The 20,581-nt window shown below is 39.9% G+C and overlaps 1 protein-coding gene across 1 annotated transcript in view; it reads right to left on the reverse strand.

The window, feature by feature from the left end:
* LOC122642536 (TBCC domain-containing protein 1-like) overlaps nucleotides 1–20,581 on the reverse strand; it is a 33,669-nt gene continuing 13,088 nt past the window's right edge. Inside the window, exons 4-9 of the mRNA XM_043836038.1 lie at nucleotides 19,960–20,064; nucleotides 9,243–9,383; nucleotides 8,584–8,787; nucleotides 8,356–8,448; nucleotides 7,925–8,036; nucleotides 1–285 (exon numbers count right to left, since the gene is read on the reverse strand). Of these exons, the coding sequence (XP_043691973.1) occupies nucleotides 242–285; nucleotides 7,925–8,036; nucleotides 8,356–8,448; nucleotides 8,584–8,787; nucleotides 9,243–9,383; nucleotides 19,960–20,064 (699 nt within the window). The 3' untranslated portion in view covers nucleotides 1–241. The remainder of the gene's footprint in view (nucleotides 286–7,924; nucleotides 8,037–8,355; nucleotides 8,449–8,583; nucleotides 8,788–9,242; nucleotides 9,384–19,959; nucleotides 20,065–20,581) is intronic.

Here is a 20,581-nt window from a genome sequence, read left to right on the forward strand (position 1 = left end):
TTGGACCCCCTGTACCTAAATTTTGCAGTAAAACTGGGTTAATAAGACAAACAAAAGGTTCAACCATATATTTCCCATTGCTTTCTGTGCGATAGTGTGAATATATAAATAGGTGCACCACCACACAGTATAAATGAATCAAAGCAGTTTCCACAAAAGGTCAGTGAAAGATATGGAGAACCAGAAAGCTAAATATACAACCTCTTCCAAGATATTGGTAATGCAACAATATCTTCCAACCTCAGTCCCCTTGTAGACAGTAAAGCTGACGGATATTTCCAGATGCTGCCATATTAAAAATAGAATGCAGTTAGCTCTCTTATTCACTAGGTTGCATACTGGGCTTACATGCATCAATCAAGTCCCAATTTAAATCCATTTGCTAGTGAAGTATTGTTGGTTCACTAGATCCTTGAGATTCATCAGCATAGCAAATATTCAGCACTAACAGCAAATAGTTATCCACAGGCAGAGCAGATGCTCTGAAGTAACAAATGAGGGGGATGTTTAATTGCAGACAAGAAAGCAATTGAAGTACAAACTATTTTTCTTCTATTTATGACACTAACCAACATTATGTAAAAATATAAAAATAAAATTCTGAAGCATGTAAGGATAGAAATCATTCACATATCAGTAGGAAGAAAACCGTACTATGAAACATGCAAGCCACTAAAGATGAGGAGACATGTAAAATGTGACAAGAATTTTCCACCAAATTAGAATAAAAGATTTCGACATAAATAACAATCTTTAGTCCATTGTCAAGTTAACCTACAGCTGGCATAAGAAAATGGATAGTGTGTATGATGGAACTGTTACCATCATTCCCAATAAGCCCAAGTCACAACATACATAGCCCACTAAACAATAAAAGAAATTTTTGATCAGCAGGTCACTTTTTTAATAGATTATGGCACCGAAATTTGAGTGAATGCGAAAATCTTATCTAAAAAGGGTGAAAAGCTCTATTCACTAGAGTAGGAAAAGACAACCTATATGCAACCCTATGTTTGAAACTTGTAAATGTATGAAAGATAATTTTCCATTTGTTACCTTAAATCTTATATCCTATGAACATTTTGTACAGTAATCATGAGGTGATTGATAACCGTCCTAGTTCAAATGCAGAAGATTATTTTGAAGACAACAAGAAGTATCTCATCCCTAATCAATTGTATCTACAAACATCATTGCTCTCTACCTAATGATCCTACTGACATCTGCCCATGTCTTTGACTCCTCCAGAGGAATGAAGTTCCACTGTCTAGTTAAAATGTGATGCAATCACGGGTCCAAAACCCTTAAAATTGGATCACTACGGGCCCACAATTAACAAATAAATCAATTTCAAAGGAACAGTGGCAATTCTGTATATATATCTTGAAATTCAGAATCAATCAAGTGAAGGAAATACTTAAGGGCATAAATTGAAAGCAACTACTTTGGGTGGGTAGTTCTGGGACTTAATATAGGAATGATGAAGGAAATAAAATAAGGACTACAGGGGTGTATTTATGTAAATCGAGATATGGATTTTAATAGAGGTTGTCTTCAACCTCTATACCGAGAGCAACCAGCGGAAGAAGAAAACTCCTTTCGATTGTGAAATCTCTCTCATATGGCCATCGTTTGGCCTGAAATATCAGGAAATGAATTGCAAAACTTAACCCTGATGAATCATGTGAAGGAAATACTTAAGGGCATAAATTGAAAGCAACTACTTTGGGTGGGTAGTTCTGGAACTTATATAGGAATGATGAAGGAAATAAAATAAGGACTAAAGGGGTGTATTTATGTAAATCGAGATATGGATTTTAATAGAGGTTGTCTTCAACCTCTATACCGAGAGCAACCAGCGGAAGAAGAAAACTCCTTTCGATTGTGAAATCTCTCTCATATGGCCATCGTTTAGCCTGAAATATCAGGAAATGAATTGCAAAACTTAACCCTGATGAACCCAACAAATACCAGTACCAACAATCAAATAATTATTTAAAAATAAACTGCTCAAAGCAAGTCTGGCAGCAGAACTCCGAAAGAACCTGGTTGCAAGCTTGGTTCTCACGGTAGGGAGACTTGTATGGGATAAAAAACCAGGACTTTGGAATGTCCTAGGGAGGCAATTCCAACTTCCAAGTCTGAAACTGAAAGCGCTTGGGATGAGGGAGATTGACCCTGAAATAATACCAGTGCCTTGAAAACCAGAGAAGAGATAGAGAGAGGGGATACAATGGGGGAAGAGAGCTGGGCGATAGAATTGAGTGAGTCTATCATCCAGCCACTAAGCTTTATTTATAAATATATAAAACAGAATTACAATCATAGTAGGAAACTAACAACCGATAGCTATAAGCATAATTACAATAGGGCGGAAACTTAATATCTTAGTAGTCTAAAATCCAAAGTACTTAACAAAGAAATATAACCCCATGGTATGGAGATCCATGAACACCCATGGACCCCCAACCATCAAACATAAAGTCAAATAGACTTGGAGTTTGACTGAGTCTCATACTGACAAATGCGACAACTAACATTATCTAATTGAAATAAAAATTACAAAAATAACTCAACAAAATAAATCCCTATGTCCTATGTTAACTACATCAACTCTCCCGTTCTTAAAAGAACTTGACTCTGTCAAGTTATGCTGTGACCCAAGATGCCCTTGTAATTATATCGAAGCTGAGGTGGCACATATCTCGGGGAAGACGGTCAAACCACATCTCCCTGAGTGGGGAAGAGAGACTGATCCATAATTGGAGGAGACTCTCTCCAACGAGGCATGTTTGATAATGCGTGTGGTGACATCAAGTACGTTCAGCCTCCTTGCTTAACTTTGAAAGTGTTCCGTGCACCATCGTAGAAAATTCCAGCATGACATTGCCAAGGTTGCTTTAGAAGAATGTCATTGTGCGCCAATGGGGTGACTAAGCAAGGTACATGTCACTGTAATAGCCCAAACTGCAAATGTACTCGAGCTACTACACTGGCCTCTCTCGAGTCTCGAGTTGTAGGTCCAAAACCTTGCACATGAATCTTCTTGAAGAGCTGCTTTTGTGGAAGATTAAGAACTCGATCAAATTCAGCATAGTTAAAATTTGCTTCTGCCCTGGTATCAACGACTGTATGAACATTTGGTAATGATGTAAGACTAGCAGAGTGAGCCTCAACTTCGTCATCATCAGGACCACCATCTTCTAAAGGATAACCGTATAATTATATGCATCATCATCGCCATCATTCCCTGCTACATTCACGGGACGAGACTTATTGGGAAATTTGTTGCCGAAGTGACCCTTCTCACCACAATTACAGCAATGGAGCTCTTCAACCAATCATTGCCTCTGATAACCTCTAGCTTCCTTTCTTCCACTCTGCGGGACTCGGGCTTCTTGTCTTCAATCCGAGGTAGAGGTCTATAAACTGAAGAAGTTTTGAGCATTTTCTTCAAATAACTGTACTTCTCTTCAACTGTCTTGGCATAAGCAGCTGCCACATCAATGGACTTGAAATCACTGTTGGCCAACTTTAGTCGAATATCGGTATTCAGCTCACTGATATCTCAAAACCCGTTACTGGTCCGTCTCCTAAAGTTGGCACCTCAAAGACAATTTGTGGAATTCTAGCATGTAGGAATATAAATCCTTGCTTCCTTGCTGAAAATTAACCAGTTTGTGAAATAATACCTTATTATTATAATTAAGAGGGACGAACTTCTATTTTAAAATCTGATTCATGACCTCCCAATTAGTAACGGGTCCAAATCGTCTACTAAGCCTCGAGTGTAATACGCCAGCCATGGTTTAAAGTATTGATCTGTATCGTATCGTATCATATCGGTCATTACCGATACGTATCTTTTTTTTAGAAAATAGTATGTCTCGATTGGTATCGTATTGTATCATCCGATACGGACCAATACTATACGATACATACCGATACGTACGTTAAAGGTTCTAACAAAGCATCGATACATTTTGGTATGTATCGGCCAATACGGCTCGATACAGACCGTTACAGCTCGACACATACTGATATAGTCGATATCAACCGATACACAATACATCCATTAAAGGCCCATGTGACTATCAAACTATGATTTTGTTTATGAGATCAGGATTTGAAGGAGATTTCACAGGAAAAGGTAGGTTTCAGAAAAACTTGATCTTTGTGTTTAAATCATCGTTTTTAATCCTATTTTTTGCTATAAATCGACAGAGTTAGGTAAAACTAAGTTAGTTGATGCATCAAACTTGATCATTTGCAAGGATTTGTACTCAAATAGATGAAAGTCTCTTGTCTCGTTATACGTTGTTCTCCATTTTAGTGTTTACGCATGATACATGTTATATATTGCTTATTTATATTGTTTTTTTTTTGCTCCAAAAGTGTATTTCCATGTGTATCTTGACCATTTCTATGCGTATCTATAGCATACAATACATATTTCCGATAAAATACGTCTCTTAAAATCACATTTTCGATACGATACCCGATATCGATATTTTAAACCTTGACGTTAACCCACCATGAATATGTAATAACCAATAAATTTAGTGAGGACGAACTCCCGTTCCTTACATATGGGAAGGACTTGTAAGAAAAAATCCTCTCAACTTTAGTAAGCCAGTAAAGAAGATCTTTGTGTCCTTCCTCGCCATCGAACTCTGGAACCTCAATCTTAATGTCGTAGTCCTTATCTAAAAATTTGTGTAACATTTTGGGGTATAACCGGATCAGGTTGCTGCCTTTGAGGTGTAACTTCGACCAATAGGTACCGAACTGAGGAACTGATGTAGACGGTCCTGCTTCATCTCGCTTTTCGGCCCTCTTAATAAAGGCAAGAATTTCAATGAGATTTCTTGTACAGCTTATAGAGCTCAGGATTGGTGATTAGAGATTGTCCATTAGTAACTACAAGAAAATTCGGCTATGCTGATACCAATTGAAGCGATCACGGGTCCAAAACCCTTAAATTTGGATCGCTATGGGTCCACAATTAACAAATAAACCATTTTCAAAGGAACAGTGGCAATGCAGTTTATTGAAATTCAGAATCAATCAAGTGAAGGAACCACAGTTAACGGCATAAATTTAAAGCAACTACTTGGGGAAGTAGTTCTGGAAATTAATAAAGGAATGATAAAGGAAATAAAATAAAAACGAGATATGGATTTTAATAGAGGTTGTCTTCTGTAAAAAATGAATCCTATAACTATGCAGAAAAGAATGGAAATCGCAAACAACAATCACACAATCGAACACAAGGATTTACATGGTTCTGCAAGATTGCCTACATCCACGGTGAGATGAGATCTGCTTCACTATCAATGGAGAATAGAGTTATAGTCGCTCGTCTTCACACCTCTCAGATTGCATTACAGAGAAAGAACCCTCACTACAAATTTATGGCGAAACATTGTTAGGAATTTAACTGAATACCCATATAACCCTATAAAAATTTGCTTGGGGCTACCGCCACAGAACCCCCACATAGACCTGCTAGTTCGTCGAGGCCCCGCCAGTACAGTAGATTAATACTAAAGGTGGGTCAAGTCTTCTGGGCCTCGAGGCCTTCGGCTCTTCAGAATCAAGCCACAAATTCAAGCGACAGAATACAAGACATCGTATCCCCAACAGTCTTTAACCTCTATACCAAGAGCAACCAACGGAAGAGGAAAACTCCTTCCGATTGTGAAATCGCTCTCATATGTTAATTGTTTAGCCTGAAATTCCAGGTGATAATCAGCAAAACTTAGCCCTGATGAACCAAACTAATACCAGTCCCAACAATTAACTAATGATTTAAAAATAAACTGCTAAAAACAAGTCTGGCGAAAGAACTCGGAATCAGCCTGGTTGCAGGCTTGGTTTTCAAAGTAGGGAGACTTGTATGGGATAAAAAACCAGGGTTTTGGAATATCCTGGGAGATGATTCCAACTTCCAAGTCTGAAGTGAAAGCACTTGGGATTAGGAAGATTGACCAACCATTGAACCATAGTACGACGCTTCTCTTCGCTCGTGTCCGAACCATGGTACAAGATCTCAGCGAGATCTAAAAAAAACTCGGTTTCATGAAGTCTCGAGACAAGACAGTAGGCGATACAAGATTTGTGCAAGATCTCAGCATCTCGCCGAGTTCTCGTGGTATTTCTCGACCTCGATTCGACTCGGTCAAACACCAAGCTATAAAAAGGCACCCTCTCGGCGAGATTTCGACCTCAACTCGAAATCTTGCCTCTGTCACGCCTCTCTCGCTCCGCTATGAAGGAAAAACACTTGGAGGTAAGGGTTTTGGTGCTTTTTTTTTGGCAAATCTCACCTCTAATGAAGATTAAAGCTTGGAGATTCAAGATTGAAGCTTCAACATCAAGAGAGGGTTTTGGTGCTTTTTTTCATAGACTCGTGATCAATACTTGTTTGTTGATTATGTAGTTTTTATATGTGATACAATGTACACTGACACTCATTTCAGTACTAGCTACTCTCAAATGTTAGGACCTGTTACACACTTACACTTGTATTTGTTTAATTTATGCCTCTTTCCAAGTTTCTAACAATTATCAACAAACCGTCAAACCATCTCCATGTATGTTTATGGTTTGATGTTTCTTAATTCCTAATGCTTAATTAAGTTATTTTATACCTCTACTTTAATATGTGTTCTAAATATTGTATGGAATAGCCTAGGGTAGAGCTCACCTACGCCATAGACTACCAACCTAGGGTCCGAGGTCAAAATACCATTTTGGGTTTGAATTTGTAAAGACTAATGTTTCCATTGTGTTTGGAATGCCTAAAATAGGGTGGGTGTCAAGTTTCAGGACCTATCTTGGCCATATGGCCACCGAAACCCACCACCGAGTCAAGACGGGGAAAAATACACCAACTCGCCGAGATCTCGGCAGAACTCGGTTTCGTGGCCTGGTGAAACCAGGGGCGAAATCGAGACCTAAAACCTTGGTCCGAACTCGTTGGATCGATATCCAGTTCCACCAGTGGCAGAGACAGTTGGATAGGTACCCCCAGCAGTTGCTTCAGCTGCTTACCTTGAACCAATTGGAAAAGCAGAAACAAGTATCATAAACTGCTGTTACCGCAAGATCAGAACAGGAAAGAAGGAGAAAAGAAGAATAGGAAGGAAAGGAGGAGGGATGGAGGATTGAGGAGACCACGCCTGAAACGAGAGAAGAATTCAAAGAGGGGAAAGATCTACCCACACAGCTCTTTGGCAGCAACATGGTAAGAACTTTAACTTTTCATTCCACAAATCCATTTCACCACAGGTACATGCACGTATATAAAGAAAATAAAGTCTCCTGATTGGAATTAAAAACAGAAAACTGAAATAGACTTGGGAGTCTGACTCAATCTCCTACTGACTCCTACGACATCTAACAGTATCTAATAAAAATAAGAAATTACAAAAATAACTCAATGAAATAAATCCTACGTCCTACGTTAACTGCATCAAAATGCCAGTGTCTGAGAAAACATTTTTTTGAGGGGGTGGGGAGGGAGGAGGTTATGACTAAGAGAGCACATGGGCGTTGATGTGCCAACTGAATATCCTATCTTAATTCATATGGTTTAAAACGTGCCAACTGATACCACCTAGTAACTGACCGTTGCTTTCCATAAAATGATAGAGCAGAAAGTGTCACCAGGCAAGTAGAATACTAGAACTCATATTCAGGTATCTACTCAAGCTTTTACAAGTTGCAAGGACAATAGTACAGGTAGAACATATTTAATAAGGTATTCAACCCCTTAAAGATGCCAAGCTATTATACCACCATAGTACTCTCAAGCTAAAATATCTAACATGCATTGAAGAATTCCAAGATTGAATAATAGATAAGGTAAGAAGGTAAAAATGGAAGAAAAAGTTGAGGTATACAGAAAATTGATCATTACCATATAGCCAGTCTTTGAAGTATATATGGAGGGCACATGATAATTCCCGTTTGCGGTTCTCTTCAAGCTGCAAATCCCTCAGAGCTTGCTTAATATCTCCTAGATTCTGATGCTGCAAAAGAATCAGTATGTTTAAATCTTCAGCACAAAAGAAATGTAAAAAGGAATAAGTCGAGGCTAACACTGAAGGGATGAATCATTCACCTAAGGCTCATAAAATGTGTTGGGCCATTTTGCCCCAATGCCAGCATGGGACACTTGAGAATGATATGTAAGGCAGAGATGTATATGTATCGTTTATATAAGTATATGAAAAATCACAAAGCAAAGAGCATCCAAGATAAAATGAATAAAGCCAATCATCTATGATTATATAAAACCAAGTTGCAATACAACAGGTCGCCATAATCAGCATGGTTTATTTCACATACATTTTTCTGTTGAGAGGCCATATAAACCTCTGGCAATGGAAATGGGTTGTGCTTTGTGGATGCAGATGATTCACTTCCAAACCAACTAGGAATCTGTGTCACAAGACCAAAAGGAGCATGCATTAAGACAGAGAAACTTGAAAATAATCAGTGCACCATGAAAAGAAACAATATCCTATAGATGCTGTTACCAGCTAATTCAACAAATCCTTAAGTGTATGCACATACAAAAAAATTTGTGAACTGGTCAGGGGCAAGGCATGTAGCAGACTCAGCTTGAACGTCAGAGACCCCTGCAGGATGAGATAACGAATCATGAGGATCAACCATACCCAGCACCAGGGGTTCATTCCATCTGTTGATAGTTGCATCAACACCAACTTGATTCATGTGCTCTTCCAGTTGTGAATAAAAAGTATTATATGGAGCCACCTGATGAACAGAAATAATCCATCAAATTCAGTGATTCTAGAACATGAGGTGATCAATCAATGAAAGTTGCTCAAAACAATAATAAATTAAAAAGAACTTAAGTTTCAGAAGAAAACAAACATGAGCAAAGCATTTATGTAGAGCATATCCACTAATAAACCAAAGCAGGATGTTATGGCAACTCAAATAATCAATAGATAAGACAAATCATAAAAAACTAAACCTAACCACTTGGCCAGATCCAACCAGCCGTGGGTCTCAATATCTAACAAAGTGAGAAATAGCAAGTTAATGGGACATCAGACCCATTTATAATTGCTGCCTGTACTCATAGTCTAGCAACCTATCTTTAAAGAACACTCGCATTGATGATGGATGATGGATGATTTACAGAACAAGTCAGTGATCCTGGCTAGCAAAGCCAAAACACACAGCACTAGCAGCAACACATTCACCTGCAGTTTATGATTATCGCCAAGAACAAGGGGTCTCTGATTTACACCCAAAAAGAACACACACTCACGACAGTTGGCAATGCAGATACGTTTAGCTGCCACAATCACTTGCACACGTTCACAGTGCTCCATTCTTACGGCCTGTTGACAAAAAATAAGTAAAAAAATAATAATGAAGAAGTAGTATTCAACTGACAGAATCCACATTGTATCATACACTGTAATGACAGTGACCAACAGCATTGATAAGCATCTACCATTTAACTGATGAAAGCATGCATAGCAAGTCATAAAACAAAATCCTTCAATGACTCAATCAAGTTGTCTCCCACAGACCAACCTAATCCAAATTCGGAATTTGAACTTTATGATCAAAACCTCAACATGCCAGCACATTGTGATGCTCCTGTTTGTCCCTTTTAACCCTAGATCTTATTCATCCAAGCCCTACAAACCCATTACAGCCTGACACCTCATATTGGGAGAATTTTTTGTACATCAAACTGCATTGAAACCTCAGCTTTTCTAAACTAACCCAACATATTCACGCCTACATTACTACAAAGTTAGATTTCAAAATTCAAACTGTAGATCAAGTTTCCATATTTTTACCTTACTTAAAAAACCCTGATTCTCTTGACCTGCTACAGATTTTCAACTTTTTTTTTTTTTTTGGCGGGGGGGGGGGGGGGGGGACTAACAAGGATACACATATGAGTCGGTGTCCAACATGACGATAATAAAAACTTGACAAGTAGACGTGTGTCTGTATCCACATATAAATATATATATATATATATAGTCCTTCCTATATTTCTTCCTGTAGGTGATCACTAAACTTGACAAGTAGACGTGTGTCTGTGTTAACAAAACAAGAATTTCATGAATGGCTTGAATGATCAATGAGATCAGTCAAGCTCTCTATTTATAATAATAATAATAAAAGAGATTACAAAGGGCAACACTGTTCACATGAATAGTATCACAGCCCAAATTACAATCCTACCCTTGTTCAAAAATACATAAATAAAGCATAAATAAAAAACCAAAAATACCCTTATAATATCGGGTAACATATCTCAACACTCCCCCTCAAGTTGGGGCATAGATATCACACATGCCCAACTTGACTAGACTAGGATAAAACAACTTCCCACTCAACCCTTTGGTGAAGACATCAGCCAGTTGATCTCCAGACTTCACAAAAGGAATACAAATCTACCCACTCTCTAACTTCTCCTTGATGAAGTGTCTGTCAATCTCCACATGTTTGGTACGGTCATGCTGCACTGGATTGTGGGCAATGCTAATTGCTACTTTGTTGTCACAGTACAACATCATTGGAAGATGAACAGAACCACAGATATCAAGAAGTAAACTCTGAAGCCACAGTAACTCACATATGCCCTGGGCCATAGCACGGAATTCAGCTTCAGCACTAGATCTTGCCACAACATTTTGCTTTTTACTCCGCCATGTGACTAGATTTCCTCCAACAAAAGTACAATAGCCGGAGGTAGATTTCCTGTCAGGGTTACCACCCCAGTCAGCATCTGTGTAAGCCTCAATGCGAAGATGGTCATGAGGAGACAAAAGGATCCCCTTTCCTGGAGCTGACTTCAAGTAATGGATAATACGAAGAACAGCAGCCATGTGATTGGAATAAGGATCATGCCTGAACTGGCTCACAAGACTCACAGCAATGGCAATATCTGGTCTGGTGTGGGAGAGATAAATCAGCTTGCCCACCAATCGTTGATATCTACCCTTATCAACAGGTTCACCATCCTTCTCTTGCAGACGGGTAGCAGCTTCCAAGGGAGTGTCACAAGGATGACAACCAAGCAAACCAGTCTCTGATAGTAAATTTAGAACATACTTTCTCTGGGAGAGAAAGATGCCTTTTGGAGAACGGGCAACTTCAATCCCAAGGAAATATCTTAGCTGTCCTAGATCTTTTATGTCAAATTCCCTTCCCAAGAAAGCCTTCAGGTGAGAAACTTCATCTGTATCATTACCAATCACAACTATGTCATCAACATAAACTATGAGAAGAGTGACCTTTTCTCCCTTTCGCTTGATGAACAGAGTGTGATCAGCATGACTCTGTTTGTATCCACAGGAGACCATGGCTTTATGAAACCTACCAAACCATGCCCGTGGAGATTGCTTCAACCCATAGAGTGCCCTTTTGAGCCTACAAACTTTCCCATGGGTCTTGTCAGAGGAAAAACCTGGAGGAACATCCATATAAACCTCCTCTTCCAACTCCCCATGAAGAAATGCATTTTTTACATCCAACTGTTGTAGGTCCCAGCCAAAGTTGACAGCACAAGACAGTAAGACCCGGACAGTGTTCAACTTCGCAACAGGGGCAAATGTCTCCTAGTAGTCGATCCCATAAGTCTGAGTGAAGCCTCTGGCCACAAGCCTGGCTTTATATCTATCCACTGTTCCATCTGGCTTCTGCTTGACAACAAATACCCATTTGCACCCGACTGGTTTCTTACCCGAAGGAAGAACAACTAGCTCCCATGTCTCATTTTTAAGTAAGGCCGTCATTTCTTCCATCATGGCTGCTTTCCACTTTGGATCTGCAATCGCCTCCTGCCATTTCTGAGGAATAGAAACAGAGGAAAGAGAAGAAACAAATGCACGATAGGAAGGAGATAATGCATCATAGAAAACAACATTGGAGATGGGGTGTTGGGTACATGACCTAACACCTTTACAAACAGCGATAGGTAAGTCAAGGGAAGGATCCTTACCAGATGATGTAGTAGGGTCTGGATCTGGATCAAGTGCAGACGATTGTGGAGGTGGTTTGGTGGTGGTGGTAGTCTCAACTTGTCCTGTGCGCTCCCGGGTATATACCTTATCAACAGGGATTTAACTGACTGGTCTACGCTCCCCCTGAATAGGAGCCACTATAGGAGCTGAAGTTACAGAGGGCTCCCCCTGAATAGAAGCTGGAAGAATAGCAGACACATCTTCAAAACCCTGATCCTGCTCCCCCTGAAGAGATGTCTGGGAATAATATAACAAGGACTCATGGAAGACAATATCCATGGAGACAAAAGTACAACGAGAAGGTGGATGGTAGCACTTGTATCCTTTCTGGATCGCAGAATAGCCCAGAAAAATACACTGAATGCTCCGTTGATCAAATTTCCCATGAGGATGATGATTGCGGACATAGCAAACACAACCAAAAACTTTGGGGGGAACCACAAAGGAGGAGGAACCCTGGAGGAGATCAACGGGGGAACGACCATCAAGGACACGGGTAGGCACACGGTTGATGAGATAGGCAGCGGTAAGAATGGCATCACCCCAATAGTGAGAAGGAACCTGCCGTGCAAACATAATGGCCCGGGCTACCTCAAGGAGATGTCTATTTTTCCTTTCAACAACCCCATTCTGGGCAGGTGTGTCAACACAGCTGGTCTGATGGACAATACCATGTGCAGCCAAATAAAGTTGGAACTAACCCTCCATGTACTCTCTGCCATTATCACTGCGTAAAATGCGCAAGGTGGCATTGAATTGGGTCTGAACCATACGATGAAATAACTGAAAACAGTGGAAGACCTCACTTTTATGGCTCATCATGTACACCCAAGTGGCACGAGTATAACAATCAATAAACGAGACAAACCATCGATGATCAGAAAGAGAAGTACAACGGGCAGGGCCCCACACATCAGAATGAACCAAAGCAAAAGGAAACTCACTTCTTTTATTTAATGAAGAATAACTGGAACGAATCTGTTTAGCCAAAACACAAGCCTCACATAAAAACTCATTCCTATTACAATGCTTAATCAAGCTCGGAAACAAAAATGACAAAGTACTAAGGGATGGATGACCAAGTCGGCAGTGCCAGAGATGAAGGTTAGGGGACGAGGTGGACTGTAAATGATGAGCTGTAGAGGAAGCCGAATGCAAAGTAGAAGGCTGACCCGGGTCAAGTAAGTAGAGACCACCCTGCATCTTACCACCCCCAATTGTGCGCCCGTCTCTAGATCCTGTATGACACAATGAGAAGGGAAAAAAGTCGTTAGCTTCAGATCTCTAGTTAGACTACTAATAGAGAGAAGGTTGGTAGAAAAGGACGAAACATGCAAAACAAATTTTAATGAAAGGGTAGGTGAGCAGCGATGGAACCCTTCCCTTAATAGGAGAAAGGGAACCATTAGCTACTCGAACACTGTCTTTGCGGAAGATGGAGAATAAAGATGAAATACATGGGAGGAGCGTCATGTGGTCGGTGGCACCGAATCTATAATCCAAGGATCGGATACGATCGATGCACACAGACTACTTTTGAGTACCGAGGCAAAATTAGAACCAGGAGGAGCAGCAGTGTAGATGCCGTAGTGGAGGCAGAGAAGAGGCTCGTAGCATGCGACGGAAAGCTAGGAGCTCATCCCGAGTAAGCCCAATGTCGATGAAGGGGCAAGCAGCAGTAGTAGGAGAATCAGCCATATGAGCCTTGGGCTTAAACTTCCCACCGGCTTTCTTTTCCTCAAAATCAGCAGGCTTCCCATGGAGCTTCCAAGATTGAGCCTTAGTATGATAGAGCCCTGCTGCGGTGTTCACACTTGACAGGACCTTTAGGGACGATGAGTACCACCATCGAGTGGTAAGAGAAGGAGTACTGGAAGCAACTTGCAAGGCAGAGCGATCAACAAGAGAGGAATGCAAGATAGCAGCCCGACGAGATTTCTCATTATGAACCAAGGCAAAGGCCTGCTCTAGGGATGGAAAAGGTGACTGCCCAAGTACTTGCACCCGAATAGGATCAAACTCCATATTTAGTCCAGCCAAAAAATCATAGACACGTATTTTGTCAACGTGTTTGCGATAGGCAGCCGGATCGTGAGAGAGAGGGCCGATAGTCGGAGTAATGATCCAATTGCTGCCACATGTTCTTGAGGGCAACATAGTATTTGGAGACAAAGAGCTCCTGTTGGGTAGTGGCATTAGCCTTCTTTCTAATCTCATAGACCTGTGCATCATTCCCCGTGCGACCATAAGTCTCTTTGGCACCATTCCAGATAGTATGGGTAATGTCTAGTAGAAGAAAATTGTCTGAGATATCCCCTTGCATAGAATGGATCAAGTAGGACATCACCATCGCATCATTCGATAACCACTTGTTGAGCTGAGAACCCTCTTCTACTGGTTTAGTTGTTGTCCCAAGAAGATGGCCAGTAAGGCCACGGCCAACTACTGTCAAATAGGTAGACCGAGACCACTTCAGGTAGTTAGAGCCATCAAGTTTGATTGGGGCAGCAAGGGGAAGAAAATCAGTCCGGGGCTGGCCATCAATGCCAGAAGAGGCCGAAGAAGAATCTGAACTAGTCATTACAGCAGGTAACCAATCTTCAATGAAGCAGCAAACAGCCAAAAAATATCCAAAAAAATTCTGGAATCGACCCCCAATAGAAAGGGCTGTATTGGAGCAAAAAATCTCAAATATGTAGGCTGGGAATGATGTCGAATGAAGGCAGCAAGGGTGCCAATCAGATGCAACAGGTACCAGTAGCCCAACCCCAAGATCGATTAATGTCAAGGTTTTGAAAAAAACCCTGAGAAGAGAGATTGATAAGGGGCTGGGGTCTTCAACCAATCTGATGAAGTAAATAGGGGCTAAGAACAATATCAAATAAAGATCCCACAATAGAAGATGCAGCCGAAACAGATGTAGAGGCCTGATCTCCAAAAAAAATTGGAATCTTCAAATCGCAAACAGTGCTTCAGCTCCACTCGATCCAAAAAAGAGGTATATTGGGGCAGCAGCTAGATCATTACGATCACCTCAGTAGTGCTGCCCTAATGGGAGAAGAAGAACCAAAAGAAAGGAAGAAAGAAGAAGGGAAGAAGCTCGATGGAGGGAAGGAGAAAAAAATCAAAGGGAGGGTAATGTAGTCCTAGTTAGGAGTAATCCCACTAGGAACCAGGGTAATAGGATCTCTTAACAAGGCTAGCCGATTAGGACAGCTTAGGCTAAGTAGGGCAGAATTAGGGTTATGGTTAGGGTTTCGACTTAGGGTTTTATTTGGTAATGATGTGCAGAATTTTATGAATCTAATGGTATAAGTTGGATCAAATTTGGTTGAGATTGGAATTCTAGGGTTTTGGGTAGGATGCCTTATGAAAATGGACTGTTTGTAAGATCTAGGGTTTAGGGGCAGATTTTAGGAAAGAGGTTTATAGGGTATTAATGGGCAGGTCTAGGGGTTATTTTGGTATAAAGAAGTTAGGGTTTGGATGAGTTACAAAATTCTGCAATTTAGGGCAGAATTGGATTTAGGGTTCTAATGGATCTATGGATTAATGGAAGGGGTGATAATAGGAGTAGATGGAGCTTAGGTTAGAGGATTAGAAGAAGAAGGTTAAATGCTGAATTAATAAACTACTTACTTGAAAGATTAAATCTTCAATGGTAGCAGCTTTGAAGAACTAGAAGAAGGACCTCCCGATCTACAAGATGCAAGGAGTCGATCGGAGTCCATCAATCCCTTCACCTTGATATTACCCACAAGGTAGCCTTGATATTACTCACAAGGTTCACTCAACAGAGCAGAGCTGCAGCTATGGCAACAAACAAAAGCTTTTTCATTAATCAAATTCGTCTTCAATGCTGGCCTCCCTTACAAACTTATATAGAAGACTCAAAAATAGACTTAGACACTAAAAAGGAATGGCCTAACCTTATCCCTAACCTATTAGGCAACTTAAACTGACTAGGAAACTCAAATAGACTCAAAATAGAGTCCTAATGACTTAAAACAACTTAAACTACTTAAAATAAAGAAGATTCCCTAGTAGCCAATAGGATATAAGAACCTCTTAGCCAATAGGATCACTTCACTTAAATTAGACCAATTGAACCAATTGGATGCAACCAATTTAAACCGGTTCAATTAAAAACACAAAATAAAAACTAAGTAATGGGCTAATCCCGTATACAACCTATATACCCCTATGTCAGGCCCACTAAAGTAGCCTAATACATAGAAAACCCTTGGGAACAAAGGCCCAACATATATATATCCCAACCCTACACTTATTCCCAATGAAACAAGCCCTATTTGATGATGAATCTGCATCAACTCTCCCCAACTTGAAAAATTCGTCCTCGAATTTTGTAGTGATGAGGGGAATCAACATGTGATCAGCCGCTTTGACCATCCCCAAACAGAATTTTGGTGAAGCGGGAACATTGGGGATAAAGTCTTCAATGCGTGGAGCGTTCTCTTCAAAGAACCATAGTGGCATAACAAACTCTATGTGCTCGACCTCTTCAAGAACAACATCTTGGATGTCGATGATTTCTTGTGGAGTGTTGTCAATCACCACTTCATCTTCCATGTCCTCGGCCTTGTCTACTTTGCCCACTTGGTAGTTTCTTCTACCATTGTGTGTTGGACCTCCACATCAATTTGATGGCCAAGCTTCTCAACCATGATCTCAACTCTTGGTGCAGCTTGGTCTACTTGAATTTCTTTAGCTATAGGTTCTTGAACCGCTTTAGTAGAATCTTTTGTTAGTGCATCGCCATAGGTGAAACTTCAAACACAATCGATGTCACTTGCGCAGTTGAGTTGACATGTTCGGCAGTCCTTGTGGCTGTACAATCGATGTGGTCACCTTTGGTTGTAATCCTTTTAGAGTAAACAAATGGTATAGGACGCTTCGATCGAGGTAGGACACAAGTTGTTTTCCGGTTCAATCCAACCTTGTCGCTCGTCAACCAATTGCAACCTACTCGCAATAAAGATCCTTGGAGATGGTACCGGCTTACACCAAGCACCATCATGATATGAAGAACACCCAAATTCAACACGGACTTTACGTAGGCTCGATGCAAATCTCTCCGATTGGGACAGCATATCCACCACGGATTGTGAAATAATGTTGTTACGTCTCCTCTCATCAACAACTAAGATGGCTGTGCTCCCATTGGGTAGACGAACTTGGGTCTTGAAAATGAAGGGAGGTGGGTCTTTCAAGGCTTGGTTGGAGCTTCCCTCCGCCATAGCTTTGATACCAATTTAATGTAGTCCTAGGTAGGAGTAATCCCACTAGGAACCAGGGTAATAGGATCTCTTAACAAGGCTGGCCGATTGGGACAGCTTAGGCTAATTAGGCAGAATTAGGGTTATGGTTAGGGTTTCGACTTAGGGTTTTATTTGGTAATGATGTGCAGAATTTTATGAATCTAATGGTATAAGTTGGATCAAATTTGGTTGAGATTGGAATTCTAGGGTTTTGGGTAGGATGCCTTATGAAAATGGACTGTTTGTAAGATCTAGGGTTTAGGGGCAGATTTTAGGAAAGAGGTTTATAGGGTATTAATGGGCAGGTCTAGGGGTTATTTTGGTATAAAGAAGTTAGGGTTTGGATGAGTTACAAAATTCTGCAATTTAGGGCAGAATTGGATTTAGGGTTCTAATGGATCTATGGATTAATGGAAGGGGTGATAATAGGAGTAGATGGAGCTTAGGTTAGAGGATTAGAAGAAGAAGGTTAAATGCTGAATTAATAAACTACTTACTTGAAAGATTAAATCTTCAATGGTAGCAGCTTTGAAGAACTAGAAGAAGGACCTCCGATCTACAAGATGCAAGGAGTCGATCGGAGTCCATCAATCCCTTCACCTTGATATTACCCACAAGGTAGCCTTGATATTACTCACAAGGTTCACTCAACAGAGAGAGCTGCAGCTATGGCAACAAACAAAAGCTTTTTCATTAATCAAATTCGTCTTCAATGCTGGCCTCCCTTACAAACTTATATAGAAGACTCAAAAATAGACTTAGACACTAAAAAGGAATGGCCTAACCTTATCCCTAACCTATTAGGCAACTTAAACTGACTAGGAAACTCAAATAGACTCAAAATAGAGTCCTAATGACTTAAAACAACTTAAACTACTTAAAATAAAGAAGATTCCCTAGTAGCCAATAGGATATAAGAACCTCTTAGCCAATAGGATCACTTCACTTAAATTAGACCAATTGAACCAATTGGATGCAACCAATTTAAACCGGTTCAATTAAAAACAAAAAATAAAAACTAAGTAATGGGCTAATCCCGTATGCATCCTATATACCCCTATTTCAGGCCCACTAAAGTAGCCTAATACATAGAAAACCCTTGGGAACAAAGGCCCAACATATATATATCCCAACCCTACACTTATTCCCAATGAAACAAGCCCTATTTGATGATGAATCTGCATCAAAGGGAGGTGGGTTTTGAAAACTTAGATCAGAGTGTATTGGGCTCTGATGCCATGTTAACAAAACAGGAATTTCGTGAATGGCTTGAATGATCAATGAGATTAGTCAAGCTCTCTATTTATAATAATAATAATAAAAGAGATTACAAAGGGAAATACTGTTCACGACACTGTTCACGTGAACAGTGTCACAGCCCAAATTACAATCCTACCCTTGTTCAAAAGTACATAAATAAAGCATAAATAAAAAACCAAAAATACCCTTATGATATCGGGTAACACATCTCAACAGTCTGTATCCACACACACACACACACACACATATATATATATATAGTCCTTCCTATATGTTCTTCCTGTATGCGATCACTAAGCTGTGATTAAAATGACATCACCTTTTCATGCCACTAGACATAATATAATTTATTCTCTAGCAAGCTCCACCCCCCTTCCTTCTCATCATCTCATTTCTTTTCAAACAATAAAACAAAGGAGAACTACAGTTTCTGGTCGTGTGGATACTTGAGCCAGGCCCAGCACAAATTACACAATTTTTTTAATACCAGGAGATTTGAAATAAACATACCCATGTTACAAAGTTAAGAAAGTCCGTTCATTCTCACACCAAACTCATCCCTTTTAGCCTCTACACCAATGGCGTATGAAGTAAATTCCCAGATCCCTTTCCCTTCAGTGTTTCTAGAGGGAATGACCTAGATGTACTTGATGGAAGTAAAAAATTGCAGGAATCAGGAGTCTGACTCAAGACAATGACCTACACTCTCTTTGGTTATTAAAAATTTTAAAAAAAAAATTTTAAAAAAAGAGACCATATCCCCAATTTAGTGCACCAAAAAAGGTGTCTCTGTAATAATGCCCTCTCTATATATTATATGTTCACCCAAAATGTATTTGACAACATATATCATATGTTTCGTATCTAATGTTGCAGTTATGAGCCTGTATATTCGTAGACATGCTGTAGGCAGTTGCATATAAACATACATTAAACTCCTCCTTTCAATAGATTTCTCACAAACTCGTTCTGCAACCCCACCTCCCAACCCCAAGTTCAGATAATTGATTGAGGCCATATATCAAATCTGTAGACACCCAGACACGGGAAAGGCCAACTGACTACTGCTAGTACTATACAAATTGCATTGAAGATTGAACTTAATGGCATGCATTCAACTTGACAGAATTAGTAACTTCTGTGTATTAGAAGTCAAACATCTACTGCCATGTGACTGAATTCACATGCTTTTGTGACTTCAACAATTAGAATAAAAAAACGATAAAATAAAATAATGTAACTCTCAAGTCCAAACACCATTTGTTTGACAAAAAACATTGCTTTGGAAAATGAACTTTTGATAATAGTCGAGCATTAAGATTAGTAATATAGAGAAGTCATGTTACATTTAAGAAATCCAGAAGTTGATACACAGTCTTCATACATACCTTGCCAATGGCTCCAAGAACTATAGTTGCATCAGAGCACCCATAAACAGTGGCATATCGTAAAGGTGCCAATATGTAGATTACTGAGTCGTGACAATTTAGAATCTACAAGGAAACAAAAGAATGTTAAAATCAGAATATGTTTCAGATGAAAATTGAGATGAAGAAAATCTAGAAATGAAGCATAAAGCTTCCAGTCATACACAAAAACAATATGACACAAACAAATTGAAAGGGGAAACCCCAACGGTATAAGCACACAGGCCTTCTAATTCAAGAGAAGAGACCATTAGAATGACCAACTACAGACACAACAATCCATATAAATATCTCTACTCATGGCCAGCAAGCATCTCTTTATATGGCTTGGCTCTCTTCCTGAGTCCCGGTGATACCGAAAGCCCATAGAGAACGGTTCAAGAGATCGGAATCGGCATCAACCGATCAGCAAGAATTGGTGATAAAAAATGACCTAGAATTGCCGGATTGAATCGGCTACAGCAAATCCATCCTGATTCTTTGAGCCATGCTATAGGGTGATTTGATAATGAGAAATACCTTATCCCTGTGTCCATTATATCTTTTCAAATCTAACTTTTCTTCCACCAAAATAATGAAAAAG

The sequence above is a fragment of the Telopea speciosissima genome, chromosome 10 (assembly GCF_018873765.1).
Source record: "Telopea speciosissima isolate NSW1024214 ecotype Mountain lineage chromosome 10, Tspe_v1, whole genome shotgun sequence".
Taxonomy (NCBI): Eukaryota; Viridiplantae; Streptophyta; class Magnoliopsida; order Proteales; family Proteaceae; genus Telopea; species Telopea speciosissima.